At 47.6% G+C, this 16,002-nt stretch overlaps 1 protein-coding gene across 9 annotated transcripts in view; it reads right to left on the bottom strand.

Moving 5' to 3' along the window:
* TJP1 (tight junction protein 1) overlaps nt 1-16,002 on the bottom strand; it is a 208,384-nt gene that overhangs the window by 11,345 nt on the left and 181,037 nt on the right. For 6 of the 9 annotated variants that reach the window (XM_053658944.1, XM_053658945.1, XM_053658946.1 and 3 more), the window contains 11 exons: nt 15,472-15,691; nt 15,019-15,203; nt 14,822-14,917; nt 11,736-11,818; nt 10,454-10,664; nt 10,082-10,182; nt 6,799-7,149; nt 6,235-6,474; nt 4,737-5,609; nt 4,554-4,651; nt 2,983-3,210 (listed from right to left, as the gene is read on the bottom strand). In XM_053658944.1, coding sequence (XP_053514919.1) covers nt 2,983-3,210; nt 4,554-4,651; nt 4,737-5,609; nt 6,235-6,474; nt 6,799-7,149; nt 10,082-10,182; nt 10,454-10,664; nt 11,736-11,818; nt 14,822-14,917; nt 15,019-15,203; nt 15,472-15,691 — 2,686 coding nt within the window. The remainder of the gene's footprint in view (nt 1-2,982; nt 3,211-4,553; nt 4,652-4,736; nt 5,610-6,234; nt 6,475-6,798; nt 7,150-10,081; nt 10,183-10,453; nt 10,665-11,735; nt 11,819-14,821; nt 14,918-15,018; nt 15,204-15,471; nt 15,692-16,002) is intronic. The other 3 variants (XM_053658947.1, XM_053658948.1, XM_053658951.1) reach the window with 1 other exon arrangement.

Here is a 16,002-nt window from a genome sequence, read left to right as displayed (position 1 = left end):
ATCGCCAGTTCTCAGGGCAGGTGCAGCCTATCTGCAAAGCTGCCACACTTGAATGTCACAGTTCCTCTCATCTAGTGTCACACACACACAAATAACCCTACGGTAATCCTGTATTTGGTTCCTAAAAAGCTGAAAACCACCAATGTTTGTTTCAAGACCTGGAAGTCCCACAGCAACCTGACTCTTGAGAGAGAGGGGTCCAAGCATGAGAACCCCCCGCTGCCCGGGAGGAGCGGACACCATCTCTGGGCCGGCGCGTGCACCCAGGCCCAGCCCTGACTCCAGGGCCCTGACCTGCTGCTCTGAGACGCTCTCTCCCGGCGTCTCGCTTCCAGCCTAGCTCTCCACATGGTAAGGCAGGGTGGTGTCTGCCGGCTTTCTGGGGCGCCTGTCCTGTGCCAGCGGAGACTTCTCCCCTCTCTAGTTCCCACCACTGGGGGTGTGCTTTTCTTTTAAGACGAATGTAAGCACATATTATCCAGGAGAAGATAACTTTGCTATTTTGTTTAGGAAATAAAGGCCTGTAGGCAAGCTGTTGGTAACAGTAAATAGTTTTGAGATGCAGGACAAAGGCAATCCCATGTTTTAAACCATTTTCCTACTGTTCAAGTTGTATTAATTGGCCAGAAGAGCAGCAGCGAAAGCAGAGAAACTGCCTGTGTCCCTCACTCTGCTCTCCCATTCTCCTCGCAGTTGAACGCTGACGCGGAAGCGCACAGCACTGCTAAGAAGAAGGAAGCGCATACTAGCGCCCATCTCATTCCACTCTCTCTTTGTCCTGGAAGCCTCTGCCCTGCTGGTGCCGGCCCCCAGCACCGTGCTGGCGAGCAGCTAGTGGGTGGCTGACAATACTAGGGCACCTGCACCGAGCTCTGTTCACTTGGCGAACTTTCCCTGAGCCCGCAGCCCCCAAACCTGTGAGAAAATTTCCCATTATAAACACTCTGAGTCTTCTTTCTGGAACACCAGATGAATACACAGCCAAAAATGCCTTGCTAACTGATTTTCTGGCAAACTTTGTTAGACCTAAATGTATTTTTAATGTTATATTATATTTAACAAGTAAAAAGATAGATAAAACCTCTCTCCTTAAACCCCACTCCCCAGATCCTCTTATGACAGGAATGAATGTGTTTAATGACTTAAGCCGAAACAGTGACAAAAGGCACACCCCCTACCTTACCAAAGGGAGCTCCGGAGGCTCAGGGCTGAGCCCGCCGCAGTCTGCACATCCAGGAGGCATGGGCATTACTCTAGCGTGGTGTGAGGGGAGGCTCACACCACCAGCCCGAGCCCCTGTTTGCACAGAGCAGAACCCCAGCACCCTACGGCTGTGTGTGCGTTGTCATTAACTGCTCTCTCTGTGGACAAGGATTTAAAAAGATGACCATGCAAAAAAGGTTTTAAATCCTCACTTCAAAAGATGTCTCAGGAAAAAGGAGCTGGTGATGGCTTTCTGATATGTCCCCTTGGCTCCGATGAACTACAGTCACGGTTGTTCAAACACTAATGCAGAAGCCACCAGAAAGGGAATTTTCAGACATAAGGTCTCGAATTAGTTGAGTTTTAAGTTAAAGAGATAGGCTCTTATTTAAAGGGGAACTCAGGCTTCCCGGGGCTCAGATGCTGATCCCCTCCTCCAGCCCCAGGGACTGTCCCCTCACTGCACACTCATACCTTGTCTGAAAGTCATGTCCGTTCTCCATTCTCAGGGGCTGCTTTTTGTGGATGCATGAAGCCACCAGTGCCTCTGAGGGTCACCCCCCCACTCTCAGCACCAAGCTCTCTGTCGCTCGGGGCTCAACCAGGGAGACAGAAGCAGCAGAGACAGGGCCCACACAGGCGCACATATGTCTGTGCCCCAACCAAATCCACAAGGATGAACAACCGACCGGAAACCCGAGAAATGAGTAACGGAAGTGAGCAGTGCAGCAAAGGAGAAAGACTGGGAGTCAAAAACGGGGGGTTCAATGCCAGCTCTGTGCATCGTCATGTTACCTCACAGAGCTCAGTTTCCTTGTGTATAAAACTGGGAAAGAGATCTCTAAAGTGCCAAGATCCAATAATAAAAAAAGACCAGCTGTTTCTCTCCTTCAAAAAATTCACCTCTCGCCCTGGCTGGTGTAGCTCAGTGGATTGAGCGCGGGCCTGCGAACCACACAATCGCGGTTCGATTCCCAGTCAGGGCACATGCCTGGGTTGCAGGCCGGTTCCCTGCAGGCCAGTTCCCAGCAGGGGACGCACAAAAAAGGCAACCATACATTGATGTTTCTCTCCCTCTCTCCTTAACCCCCTTCCCCTCTAAAGATAAATAAATAATAAAATATTAAAAAAAAAATTTCAACTCTCTTCCCTTCCCTCCAACGTTGTCTCAATACATCTGTTTTTATACTAAAAAAAAATAAAAACACCTGGCTGGTGTAGCTCAGTGGATTGAGCACAGGCCTGCGAACCAGAGGATCATGGTTCAATTTCCAACCAGGGCACATCCCTGGGTTGCAGGCCGGTTCCCTGCAGGCCAGTTCCCAGCAGGGGATGCACAAAAGGCAACTGTACATTGATGTTTCTCTCCCTCTCTCCTTCTCCTCTAAAGATAAGTAAATAAAATATTAAAAAAAAAATAAATAAAATCATAATAAAAGACCCAGCATTAACTGGGCTGCACAGAAGGGAGAAAGACTTATGATTTACCTAAAAATCAGGGTCTTCAGTTCATTCTTTCTTGCCTCAGGTTTTATCAACTTTCCCCAATGCAAAAACTTGCTGCATCTGCTATCGGAGCCTAAGAACAAGCTCCGAACACATACTAGAGCTAGAAGTACGCACAGCGCTACCCTGCCAGAGTCTACAGAACGTGTAAAGTACACTTAAATATTTCCTTCAAAATATACTGAACTTCAAGAAATCAATTCCTCTTTACCCAAACCTTTCTGTTTGGTCATCTTGTTTTCCAGAGGGGAAGTGTCCGGTGAAGTAACTTACTTCGAAGAGTAACTGGACAGGTTTGGCTGATGCTGAGAAGGAAGCGGCTTGGCCGGCTCTGAGAGGAGGCCGGCAGGCACATGCGCAGGAGGCTTGTTCTCGAAACTTCTCCGATCAAAGTAGGAGAGCTGCTTTCGGTAATACTCCTCATCTTCCTCGGGGTCATAATGATTTGACCGAACGATATCTTCGGGGGGCTTCGGCTGAGGTTTCTGAGGTTCTGGGGTCCTGCCAAAGAACGCAAACAGAACAGCCTTCTCAGTGCTGATCTCACAAGGGAAGTGGAGTCTGAATCATTCACCTCAACCCTCCCCTGAGCTGTGACTGCTCAGGACCCAGCCAAGCAGCGCGACAACCATCAAAATGGACTCCTGAACTCTGTCTTCACATGCCGTGTGCAAAAGGCAGCCCTCCTCCAGCCCGTGAGTCCATTACCACAATCTATTAAGCTCAGCAATTGTCTGGTTAGAGGCCTCACAGCAGGCTATAAGCAGTTAATCAGAAAAAGAAGAGGAAGTGGAATCAACCCAGTGAAGAACTTCTCGAAGTACACACACGAATGGCAGCGACAAGTAACAACCAAGAGGGTCTTCCAACTTTTCAAAAAACACTTTTCAGGAACTTTCATCTGAGATCAAGGAATGATCCTCGTATAAGGACACAGCTCTATAAAGTCTGAAGTTCCAGCGGGCACAGGAAGCAGAGTGGAAGCAAGTTATTAAGCAAGCTTGTACACGGTTCCTTACATTCTGTTTAATACACCTTAGAAACGTGGCATTGAAATGCATGAACTTAACCAGGTTTTACACCAAAAAAGGGCTACAAGTGTATTTTATGCGACAAAGACTGTATGCTAATGAGACTGGCCAAAGGAGACACCACAGCAGTTCACGTTTTGGTGAGAAACACCCCCGTCGTTAAAAACAGAGGACAGTGCCTACGTGAGAGTTCCTCTTTGACACAGGCACAAATGTCAGCACGTAAACACACGAGGGAGGCGGGCGCCCATCTCCACACCCAGCCTGTCTGTCCCTTGGGAGAAGTGCGGAGGGGCCCCCAGGGAGAGTACAGCAGGCCCCTCCCCCGGCTCTGCCGTCCTGCGCACGCCCCTGCGCATGCCTCTCACTCCGGGTGGTGCTGAGCCCACAAAAGGCACAGAGCACGTGCTCGCTAAACAACAAATGTGTTCCTTTGGCCAATCTGGGCTGTTTCCTTACCTCTCAAAACCAAGAGTTTGCATGTCTGAAAACACTTTTACACATTAAAACAAACAAACAAAAAACTATGATGTAAGTATCAGGGCTTTAAAATTCTCATTTGAATGATCTGCTGGAAAAATGTGTTTTCACGATACCAGTTCCCCGAAAGCCACGACAGAGGCCTGTCCTCGAGGGGTAACACACACAGACCTTCGTTTCTCTTCCCAGGGCCACCGTGCCATTGGGAAGGCCAGCAGTTTTCACTCGAGGTCCTGTCACTTCTGCACGGACGTCCTGAGAGGCTTGCTCACTGACCGAGAAGGTCAGGGTCCTGGCCAGCCCCAACCTGCCCACACCACCAAGGGTACCCACCTGTACAGTGTCTTGTCATGGTCACCGAACTGGCTCTGGGGAGTGGCTTTAGGGCCGATGATGGGAGCCCCTGGAGGTTTAGATGCTACCTCTGGAGGCTGCAAAAGAAGACAAACATGCTGCAGGGACAGAGCATCACCAAGCAGGCTGCACTGGGCGGGGAGGCCCCAGTCACACGGTTACCTTAAAGCTGGCTGTGTGGTTCTCGTCCTTCCTGCTGTCCAAGGATTGGGACCTTTTGTTTTCAAACATCTTCACCCTGGTGAGCACGGACTGGGGTTTCATGGCAGGGTCTTCCTCCTCCTCGGTCAGAGTGGGGGGTGGAGGCAGTGGCTTGGTAGAGGCTGGTGGCACTTCCGGCTTGTGCTGAGATGTGGGCATTACAGAAGGGATCCCTGCAGCACCGTGGAGAGGCTCGTACTGGCCCGCTGTAGAGGGAAACCCCTGTGCAGGAACCTGCTCGTAGCTCCGTGGGTACTGGTCGTAATACTGCTTGGGCTCGGATGCCTTGGGGCCTGTAGGAGCATAGGGCTGTGCCTCCGGCCTGTACCTGCCGTGCACGTCATACCCGAGAGCGGCCGGCTCCTCGTGCCGGAGGGTGGAGGTTCGCGGGGGCTGGTCGTAGCGCGGCCTGTTGTCATAGGGCAGAGGACCTGGCTCTTCAAACCGTGGGAAATACCCTCGCTCCGAGGACTCTTCAGGGTGCGGCCTGGAGTCCAGGTCTCGAGGGTGCTGAGTGTCAAAAGGCGGCCGAGGCTGGTAGGGCTGTTTCTCGTCATAGTACGACCAGTGCTCTTCATACGCAGGGACGCGCTCTTCAAAGCGCAGGCGGTGGTCAAAGTGCCGAGAAAACTGGTCTGTGTAGCCGGAGGAGTCGTATCTGTACGTGGGCTGCTCAAGGTCTCTGCTGGCTTGCTTCTCCAGGTAGTGGGGCTGCGGCTCGTAGCTCAGGTTAGGCTCCTTTTCTGGCCTCTGCCCTGGGTGACCAAGCACTGGCTGCTTCAGAACATGGTTCTGCCTTATCATGTCCTCAGGATAGGGGTCCTTTCTGTACACCTGTGTAACAAGTTCACGGGTAAGTATGCAGGCTTGGCTCTAATTTGGGTCTGTTTTAATAGACAAAACCATGACTTAATATGTAAGAATGGTTACGTTCTCCCATTTATTACCAGGACAGAAAGATTAGTGGAGAAAGCCAGTTTACATGAAAGCTCAAAATTGACAGTGCAGGTAAGGGCTTTTATGTTCTAGCATGTGCTAAATGAAAAGGGAGTGAGAGGCAATCATTCAGTTTAGTTGAAAACTAACGCACTAAAACACTGATTCCCCTTGATTTGCACACTGAAAATAAAAATCAGAAAAAAAATTAACAGACACAATTTATAAAGCATAAACATGTCTATGATGGGTATCGATGATATAGTAAGGAATTCTGGAAGCTACAGAAAACCCCAAAATAAAAATAACAAAAACATGAAGCAGAACCCCAATTAAAAGGCCTGTTTCCAAATCATGTGTATGCCACCAGAAGCCATGCAAACTACAAGACGCAGACGCTGTGCCGACCGCAAGCGCTCTGGTGTGCACGCCCACGGGGACACAGCAGAGGGACAGCGGCGGGGGCCCAAGTGACCGTGGGCGGGCAGAGGGGAGCGCGAGGGCGGCGCTGCAGCACAGGTACCTGTGGCGGGTCTGCGTGCGGCGGCAGTGCGGCTCCTCGGTCTCCTAGCACTGTGGGGGCCGCCTCCGCACCCGGTGCTCTGAGAGGGTCGGCCTGTGCTGAGGGAGAGGCGGGGGGAGCAGGGGCGGGCTCCTCCAGTCTGACATGAGTTAATTTTACGTGAGGGTTAACGGCAGAGGCTGATGGTGCTGGGTTTGTTTCAGGCGAAAGGTAGGGGACTGGAGATGAGGCTTCTGCTTTCTGTGAAGTGTTTAAAATATTTTAAATGCTGTTTCATTTACTGCTAACTTCCCACCTCTGCTTATCGTGATTGGTAAACATACACTTTAAGTGTGCAGACTGACGAAACTATGACTTTAGATCCTACATTTTTAGAAAATTCAGTATATTGCTGTGTAAGAGGAACACACAGAGTTTAGAATCAAGTCCTTGGTGGTCTCATCGCAAAATTAAAAGTTAATTCTTAATCTGGAGAAAGGACAGAATATAGTCTTTAGCTCGACCGCCACTCTAAAATTCCGTAACGCACCTCTAACTACAGAACGCTGGGCGCTTGCTGCTTACCTGTTGAGAGGCTGTTTTAAATCCGGGGGAGTCTAGTCTATGGATGGGCTGTGGCTGCGCTTGTGGTGAGTAAGGAGGGTGTGTCTGGCTTTCGTGGTGCACTCCAGAGGGGTCCTCTCTCACAGGCTCAGAGGACCGCGTAATGGCAGACTCCGGGGGAGTCCCCACCTCATCATTAAGGGTTTCGTCTAGTTCTTGATCAGTGTAGGCCCCGCCTTCTGTATCTGTGTCTTCATAGTCAGAGGTGTGTCTACTGTCCGTGCTATACATTGAGTATTCACTACCTGGGGCTGACAGGTAGGACAGACGGTCGTCATGCAAATCAAGGTCATCGCTTGTGGCACCATCCGCCTGGGTCAAATAAAAGTAAATTGAAAAATTTATTCGGCAGTTCTGTAAGAGATGGCCCTTCTTTACAAAGGAGATGGAAAGGGGTATTTCTCTGTGAAGAAATCACCTAGTTCTTGAAGCTTCTGCGGAGGAAAAGGTGGAGAAGATTGCACAAGCACACATGCAGACACACAGAGCAGCCTCGGAGACCCATGAGGCGGGGATGAACCAAACGCCGGCTGGCCAGTCGGGACCCAGCAGGGCTCTGGGGCCCAGCCCGAAGACAGTGAGGCAATCCCAGCACTACTTGGGTCCATGAAACCTACGGTCGCCAGCCTGTCCACCCAAAGCCAGGCGAAAAGACAGTCAAACCAAGCTCACAGGAACAAGGACACACTGACAGCACGCACAGGAGGACAGCCATGAAAAGAAATGCCCTGGTTCACGCTGGGGAAGAGCTGAAGCTTTGGTCAAATGCAATGGAAAAGCGTCACCTCCGTGCTGGCTGCCGCCCTGACAGGGTCTTTCTGTTCCTTGTCAAAGATGCAGCAGCGAACGGAAGGCGAGAGAGGGATGCAGTTATGCTTCTCTTTTACAAGTAATCGAGAGCCGAGTCCATGCTTCACAGTCTTCACTGTCTTCAGAGCAGGCCAGAAAGAAAGGAGGAGCACTGGACGGGAAGGGGAGGCTGGCACTGGGTACTGATCTGGAACTAGCGCCTGGATGGGACAGCATGGTTCCGGAGACCCTGCCTGGACACAGTGTCCCGGCAGGCACGAGAGCTGAAGGATGTGGAACCTGGAACTCAGACAGTCTTTCTTCCACGTCAGCACGGACTGATGGACAAAGAGAAGGCTGGAGCCACATGAATGGGCCTCCCATGGAGTCCCGTGCTTGTTGTGTGAGAGCAGGACCCTGACCACGGCCCTCGTGGGAGGGAAGGCCAGGCTGCGTCAGGCCTCCCACAGGCTCTGGTTTGCACCAGCTGGCCTGGGACAGCACGACTCTAGGCCACAGCAGAGTGTGTCCCCCTGCAATCTCCACAGCTCTGAACTCCGAGATGCAGCTGCAGAAGAGAAGCCCTGCTGTCTGCTGGGGTCTTTACCTTGCAGGGTTCTGGGAGGCTGCTGCCCAGCAGGCCACCAGGGGAATAGTTAAGGCCTCGGGAAGAGTAGCTCGGAACTCACCAGTGCACTTGGCTCTTGCCCTGGTATGAGGCGCAGAAGCGAGAAAGAACCACAGGTCGCTGTGGACCAGAAGATGGCCTACGCCTATACAATAAGAAAGTTTCAGGATGACTTTTCTTGGTTTAGTGGGGATCATACGAGACTGTACCAGACCTTGTACACAGGAGCTTTTCCCAGGCATCAGATCAAAGCAGCTCAGGAAAGTCAATGTGAAATGAAGTGGTTTTAGTTGAAGAATCTTTTCAGGTAAAATATACTTGAATGGAAGGGGGTGGTAGAAATCAAGTTTCACTTAAATTTAACAACCTTTTCTGACTTACAAAAGGCATCAAATCTATCCTTATAATGAATAACCTATTTTCCTCACATAAAAAGTTGGGGGACTTAGACCTTTACTTTAAATCTAAGCAAAGAAAGAAAATATCACAAAGAAAAACGATAAAAAAGATTTGAGGATTTAAAAAACCTCTCAGATAGGTAGGCAGTAGGCTTTGTCTCGGGAACCGCCAGCGCAGGCTGCGAGCAGGCTGCCTGACGGAGGGTGCGGACGGCGCCGGGCTGCCACGGGAAAGCAGCACGGAGAGTGCAGCGGCTGGCGTGTCCCCATCCTGACCTCCCTCTCAGGTGCCCCAGCTGACATGGCAGTTACTCAGAGTGCGCTGACAGGTCTCATATGCACAGTCCCCCCACGCCCGGGGTGCTGACTAGAAGAACCAGGGTTCTGGCACATTGCCGAGGGCCAGAGGAGCAGACGCCACCTCTAGGTGTCACAGCATCTGTGTCTGCAGCGGCTGGGTGTGTTTGGGATGAGGGGACGGTGGCTCTGAGCATGCAGCATGCACCGTCAGAGCACCTGTACCCACGGCCAGGCAGAGGACAAAGGAGGCCATGCGGGGGCAAAACACCACAAAAACCAAGCCAACAAAGAAATGTGAAGAGCAACAACAACAACAAAAAAGTCTCAATCTTCCCTAGCAGCCAAAATGTATTAATATTGTATTGATCTCAAGCTAAAAGTAAAATCAAAAGGTTCGTTCAACTGTCAAGTCTGAGAAACCTATTAACTGTTCCCCCCAATCAACAGACCTTTCCCATGAAAGACTGCTTGCTCTCAAACCAGAGAGAGCAGAAATTATGTATTTTAAAGCTGGCCATCTGGACATATATAAGCTAAAAGTTTAAAGCCAAAAGGATGTACTGCTTTGTCCAACATTTCCTGGTTATGTTGTGAAAATGTTAACAGGTGCTAAGTGAAGAGATAAAACCCACAGGTAAGGATGTGGGGAAGCACCTGTAAGACGCGTCCGTCTGGAGCGCGCTGGGGAGACTGTGCTCCCGTCAAGGGCTGTGGCGACCCCACCCCTGCCTGCCGCACCTCCTCTCCTCGAGGAAAGCCCTGAATCTTATGGGCGGAGGACAGCATTTGGGGAACACTCATCTAGTGCAGGTGACTTCCCTCCTTGTCAGAGGAGGAACCTGAAGCCAGGTTCACAGTCACTCCCCAGGCAGACGGGGAGTCAGGGTTGAGCCAGAACTCAACCCTGCTCTTTCCATTACACTTTAAGAATTCTCTGGAGGGAACACCACTGAAGTGGTCATTCAATAGTTGGGAAAACTTCTGAATATCTTGCTATCAAAAACAACTTCCATAACCCCTGCATACATATTATAAAAACCTCACTAATCAGACAACAAAGTAACTCACAAATCTCTGATCAGTTGTACAAGTAGTAAATAGGTTTAAAGAGTAATAGGAAATCTCTCACCTTTCCTTCAGAGACCCACACCAGCTGGTTCTGTTGTTGCTGAATAGCTTCCTTCAGTGCACCATACCACCCGTCGTTCATTGAGTTTAAGTTGATGGTAGCTGAAAATGAATGAACAACATTGCTTTATAGTTCGCAGGCTGCCCAGAGTCCAAATTCACTGAGCCCTGCCAGGGCACCACTGCCAGTGCTGGGCAACATGGAAGTCGGTGTTCAAGGACACAACACTCTGAAATTTCTATCTGGCACAAAACATCTGCTTTCAATCCAGGCCAAGGTGACATAATTTTTCGTACTGGGACAGCACGACGTTGGTGCCTACAGACTGCTGCCCAGATGGTGAGGCTGAAAGAAGGCCTTTTAAATACTCACTTGTAAAAAGATGGTGGTTATTTTTACGCAGTTTATGAGACCGCTCATATAACTTCCTGGCGCTTTTCCGAGACTCTGGACATAACCTCATTCTCATCGTCTTCACGCCTTGCTTAGAATCGGGGTTAAGGAACACCACAATTGGGTACCACTGGGCGTAATTCAGACGATCAACTGCATTTGGTGTTACATCTAATAACGCGTGTTTGTCCTGGAGACAGAAGGAAAAAGAAATAAGGATATAAGACACAGTTAATTAAGAGTCATCGCAGAACGAGTCACAGCCTAAACCATACTCCAGTGGAGTGGACCTTCCAGTGTGCTCCAGGGTCTAGGAGCACGTGTCAGACGTCTGTAATCAGAGGATAATTCAATGACAATTTCTAGCCAGAATTAGAAAAAGACAAACAACATGTAACTAGCTCACTTTTAAGACAGCCCTGGGGCTATATTTGTGTTTGATTAGATCAGTGATTTTTAATCTTTTTCATCTCATGGTACAAACTGATTACTAAAATTCTGCAGCACACCCAAAAATGTGGTTTTTGCTGATCTGACAAAAAGTATAATTTTGATTCATTCACACCACATGGCTACTGTTACATTGGCTGCTGTCATTTTTTTATGTGACAATCTAAGGGAAAAGAGGTCAGTGCCCCTGGCTAGTCAGGTGTTCCACGTTGTAAAAATTCTCATGCTGTACCAGTTGAAAATCGCTAGGTTAGCCCTGGCTGGTGTAGTTCAGTGGACTGAATGCGGGCCTGTGAACCAAAGGGTCGCTGGTTCAATTCCCAGTCAGAGCACGTGCCTAGGTTGCTGGCCAGGTCCCCAGTGGCAGGTGTGTGAGAGGCAACCACATTGATGTTTCTCTCCATCTTTCTCCTTCCCTTCCCCTCTTTCTAAAAAGATAAATTAATAAATCTTTTAAAAAAAATCGCTAGGTTAGACTGAGCACGTGTATGACAATTTAATGTTCCTGACATGATCTTAAGGAATAAAAACAGATTCCCTACCATAAAATTCAAAGTGCAACCTGAAGTGTACTAATGCAATATAAAGAAGTCTATTAATAGATCTGGATATTTTTTGTGGTAATCAAAAAATCCCCTTTTGATGCGTGTACTACCATTCCTTTGAAAGTGGTTATTAACGGCTTTCAGTATGGCATACCAGTGATAATTTTAGAAAAAAACTACTTTCCACTTTTGAATTAACCAAACCTCATCCCACTAGAAAATACAACACGCACAGCCTCTAATGAACCAGGTGTCTAGTAACTTACCTGATCTATGATTTGCTTTATTGTATGAAGGCGAATAATGCCCGAGCTGCGCTGGTCCGTCCCGGCATCGCGCGGTTCACTCTCTATTCACAAGGTCAGGACAAAGACAAACATCCAAGTTCCACTGGTTAGAGCAGAGTTTCTCCACAATGGGGCTCTACCGACATGTGGGCCACGTAATAATGCTCACTGAGGGGAGCCCTGTGCATTATGGCTTGTTTTGCAGCAGTTCTGGCCCCTACACCTCCCTTTTGCTCCCATTGTGAAAACAAAAATGTCCCCAGTGGGGCAGAAATGTCCTGAACAAGAACCACTGCATTAAGGGCAGTGCTTCCCAATGACGCCTGGGATTAAGAGAAGGCAGGTGAGGCGTTTGACTCAGGTGCAAAATTTAGTGGGGTTCCCCCAAGATCTCAGTAATCATGGAACATTTGGATACAGTGAGTTCAAAAAATTCAAAATTAATTCTCTATAATAGACAACATATCAAAATTTCAAAGAGAATCTAGAAATGGAACTTGAATGAAAATTATTTAAGACTGTCACTTGGCTAACAAAGATCATCAACTATGGCAATTCTCTCAATTAAAAATGAGATTAAAAAAGTAGACTTATAATATAATATTAAGCTTGCTTTCATTACAGCCAGGAAAATAAAACTATATTGTTTCATATAAATAAAAAATTTAGACTTACAACAAGTTTTAATATGAGTATTACTCATGTTTTACAAAAATTTTCAATCTACTTAGCTGTTCTAGAAAAGAAATTAACCATTAGAAAAATGCAAAAACGTGTATAGAGAAATGCATTTTTTTCTTTTTGTCTAGGGCTCTAATATGGCTTGGCACAGCTCTGCTTCCAAACCTTTTTAACACTGTGGGCATAAGAGGAAACACCAGCATTTGTAGGGCAGACTGAGATGCACTGAGAAGGCCTATCCTGGCCGCAGCCCCCAGTCCCTGCAGGCTGAGATCAACACCCGGGCAGGTCCATAACCCATCAGCGATAATGCTACCGTGGACTGGCTGGGCAGTCCCGGGTTAGGGCAAACAGGAGCAGAGAAGGCTGCTCATGGTTTCATGCTGGCACCTGTCCCTCCCTGCTGGTGCATCACATGCCCCCCTGGGGCTTGAGCTGATGTGGAACCGAGAATCTCGGAGGTCCAATTTACATGAAGTTCTTCACTAAAAAGGCACAGCCATATCTGTGACTCTGGTGACAAGCAAAGCGTGAAATTAAATCAGATCCAACAAAGGCAGCCATTTGGAAGGATGGTCACACTGTGGGGTGAGGGGAGTGATTCTAGGCAAGCAGACTATGGTGGGACCAAGGCACACAAGCAAGGAGGGTGGAGCCCCCTACCTGGCAGACACATGAGAACACAAGAGAGAGATCAGCTGGCAGTCTGGGTTGGAGGAAACCTATGAATTCCTAAACTCAAGGACTCGAATTAGATCCGAAGAGGATAAATATAAGCTATCTAGAATTCCTTTCCTAAGAGCCTGGCTGAGGAATAAAACCAATTAGAGCAATCAATTTCTCCTTAAGGGAGAGAGCTCTGTAAGTCTTCACACTTGCCTTCCCTACATGTAAAAACCCTTTCTTTTGGTCATGAGTGAGGTTATCACCTACTTCAGGCAAAACATCATCTATAAACCACGACCAAGAAAAGTCTGCTTCCAAAAGAGAAGAACTGCATGGGGAATGAGAAAGAAACATTTTCTAACTAGCTCAAATTTTACCATTATTTGTTTGCAAATCTTCTGAGTTTCAGACAATGGACACCCTCATTCGACTTTACCAGCAACCAAATAAAAAGGAGTTCAATAAGGCAATGCTCTGATCCTCTGAGCTAGCACCCACAGGGTTTAGAACAGCGTGGGTGGGAACAGGGCCGCCCCTCTGGGGTGCGGCGACACCACATGCTGCAGCAGACAGAAAACGTGCACATCCTACGGCTCGCCCCCTCCTATCTGTGGAAATTTTGTCAAGAAAATCATCATAAATATGGGAAAAGCTACTCTTTAGAAGTCAAATCCTTTGGAAAACAAGGCAAAGCACTCCAAGTAAGTAAAATATGGGCAGCTTTCTACACCCTTTACAATAACAAACATTTAAAACACTATACAAACAACAGAAGGCGGATCACACCATAAATTAATTGCAGGATAATAAAATATTATTAAGAAGGAAAACAGGATATAAACTTTTAAAAACTGCATATATGAAACTTCAAAAAATATGTCTATGAAGGGTGAAAGGACAAAAGAAAATATGATAGGGTAAAATTTAGGGCAATGATTTATGCCAAAACTAATTTTTTAACTTCTGCAAATATAGAGTAATACTTTATAATTAGAAAATGGAATTTAGGCTTTTACATGTAATTTATGCAATATAAGTTACGTGTAAGTTTTTACATATAATTTATGTAAGCCAAAGTGGTCATAAGAAAGTTTACATTCTTCAACTACCATAATAGCCAAACTATGCAAAACTATAGGAGAATGGGCAGGCAAAAGCACTTAAACTATTACCTCATCAAATGTTTGCACTTCTCATTTACTCTAAATGTCTGCAATAACAACTGATAGCATGAATCATGCTTTTATTGCCCTTTTAAAATATTTGAATATTTCTATTAGCTTAATGGCCAGAAGCACTGGGCTGGGGCCAGAAGCACAGGGTTCAAAGCCAAGTCCCGTGGCTCAAGGGCCAGGTGTTGCCAGGGAAGGCTAGACTAAAGTGGGTGGTGTCCCCACCTGAGGGCTCAGGCTGCACCACCTCAGTAGGAGTACTCACCCCGTGGTGATTCTGTCAGGGCTAAAAAGCATGGTCTGCTGGGGAGTTTTCTTATAAAGCCCAGAGCTTCAGAAATAGCAACTCATTATTAAAAGCAACTGGGCAAACGAGGACTCAGTCACTCAGGTTTCCCTCCAAGTTAAATAAAATGGAGTAAACTGCACTTTCTCTTACATACAATTCTACTCCCCTTAAGTGAATGGATCAGACCCGCCCTTTAGAGGAGTAACTCACAAAGAAACACCTCCCCCTTCCCGTAAGTCAGTGCTGAGGCTACTCACTCGCAATCTGATAAATGTCTGGCTCTTCTCTGGCCAGCTTTTCTCTGGCCACATCAGCTATGGGTCCGAAGATGGTCACAGGCCTCAGAAACCCAGCTGGGGAGAAATCCAAATGAGAAGTGGCACAGTTTACCCTTTTCCTTCTCAAGCACACTGACACTAAAGGGTATTAGGTTAGTGTGTAGAAGACAAATCACCTTCTCGAAGAACAACTCTCTCATAGGCTGGAAACTTCGTTTGAACTGGCTGAGCTGACAGATCCTCTCTGCTTTTCCGGAGATTTCTCTTGGAGCTGCGAAGACCTCGGAATCTCCAGAAGTCAGCGCGGTCCCCGCCTGCAGTTTTTGGGAGTGTGTACTGCACACTGGCTAACTGCTCAGCTCTGGACAGGAGCAGGTATAAAGAAAATACAGGTACTTTAAGAACACAAAATGGAAAAAGACCCACAAAAAACTAAATGTCAAAATTCTGGACAGAATCTCCCATGTTGTTTACATCTTAATGATGTAACTGAAACAGAGGAGTCTGAAAGCTAATTACAGATGTGACGAATACAGTGAAATCTAACTCTTCACATTACCCAAACTTCCCAATGGGACTGCAATCTGTCGTTACTTAACTCGTTCTGAGGAGTATAAAGACCTTCGTACCTGTTCTTGTTAGGGATGATGCCTCGCTCTACCTCCTTGTGGTTTTTGCCAATTCGAATCGCCAGCCAGGAGCCCAGTTTTCCATTGTACAAGGTGTCCACGACGCGGAACACCTCTCCTTTGTTAAAACTAAGTCCATAGGGAGATTCCTTCTCATATTCAAAGTGGGTTCTAATGTAGAAAGAATCTCCTACATCTGACTCTACGATGCGACGATAAACTAAAATAGAATCCAGAGAAAAACAACATTATCAATAGCTGGCGGAGTAAGAAATTACCCTGCAGAGAACATGTGACGTGAAGATGGTGTCAATAGTGTTATCAACGACAGATGCAACAGCGGCCAGCAAACGCTGAACTGCTGGGCTCTGCGACGAGTATTCTGCCTCAAGTATGTCACCATGACCTCACGGAATGCAAACTCCTAGCACTGCTGCCCTGCACGGGACAAACTGATGCACAAACAGACCAACAACTCATTCAAAGCCACACATGCTTTCTATTGAACCACATTATTTAAAGGCAGAGTTA

This window comes from Artibeus jamaicensis, unplaced genomic scaffold (assembly GCF_021234435.1).
Source record: "Artibeus jamaicensis isolate MK-2021 breed Jamaican fruit bat unplaced genomic scaffold, CSHL_Jam_final scaffold_612, whole genome shotgun sequence".
NCBI lineage: Eukaryota > Metazoa > Chordata > Mammalia > Chiroptera > Phyllostomidae > Artibeus > Artibeus jamaicensis.
The sequence above is the reverse complement of the archived record's forward strand: the minus strand, read 5'-3'. Positions and strand labels throughout refer to the sequence as shown.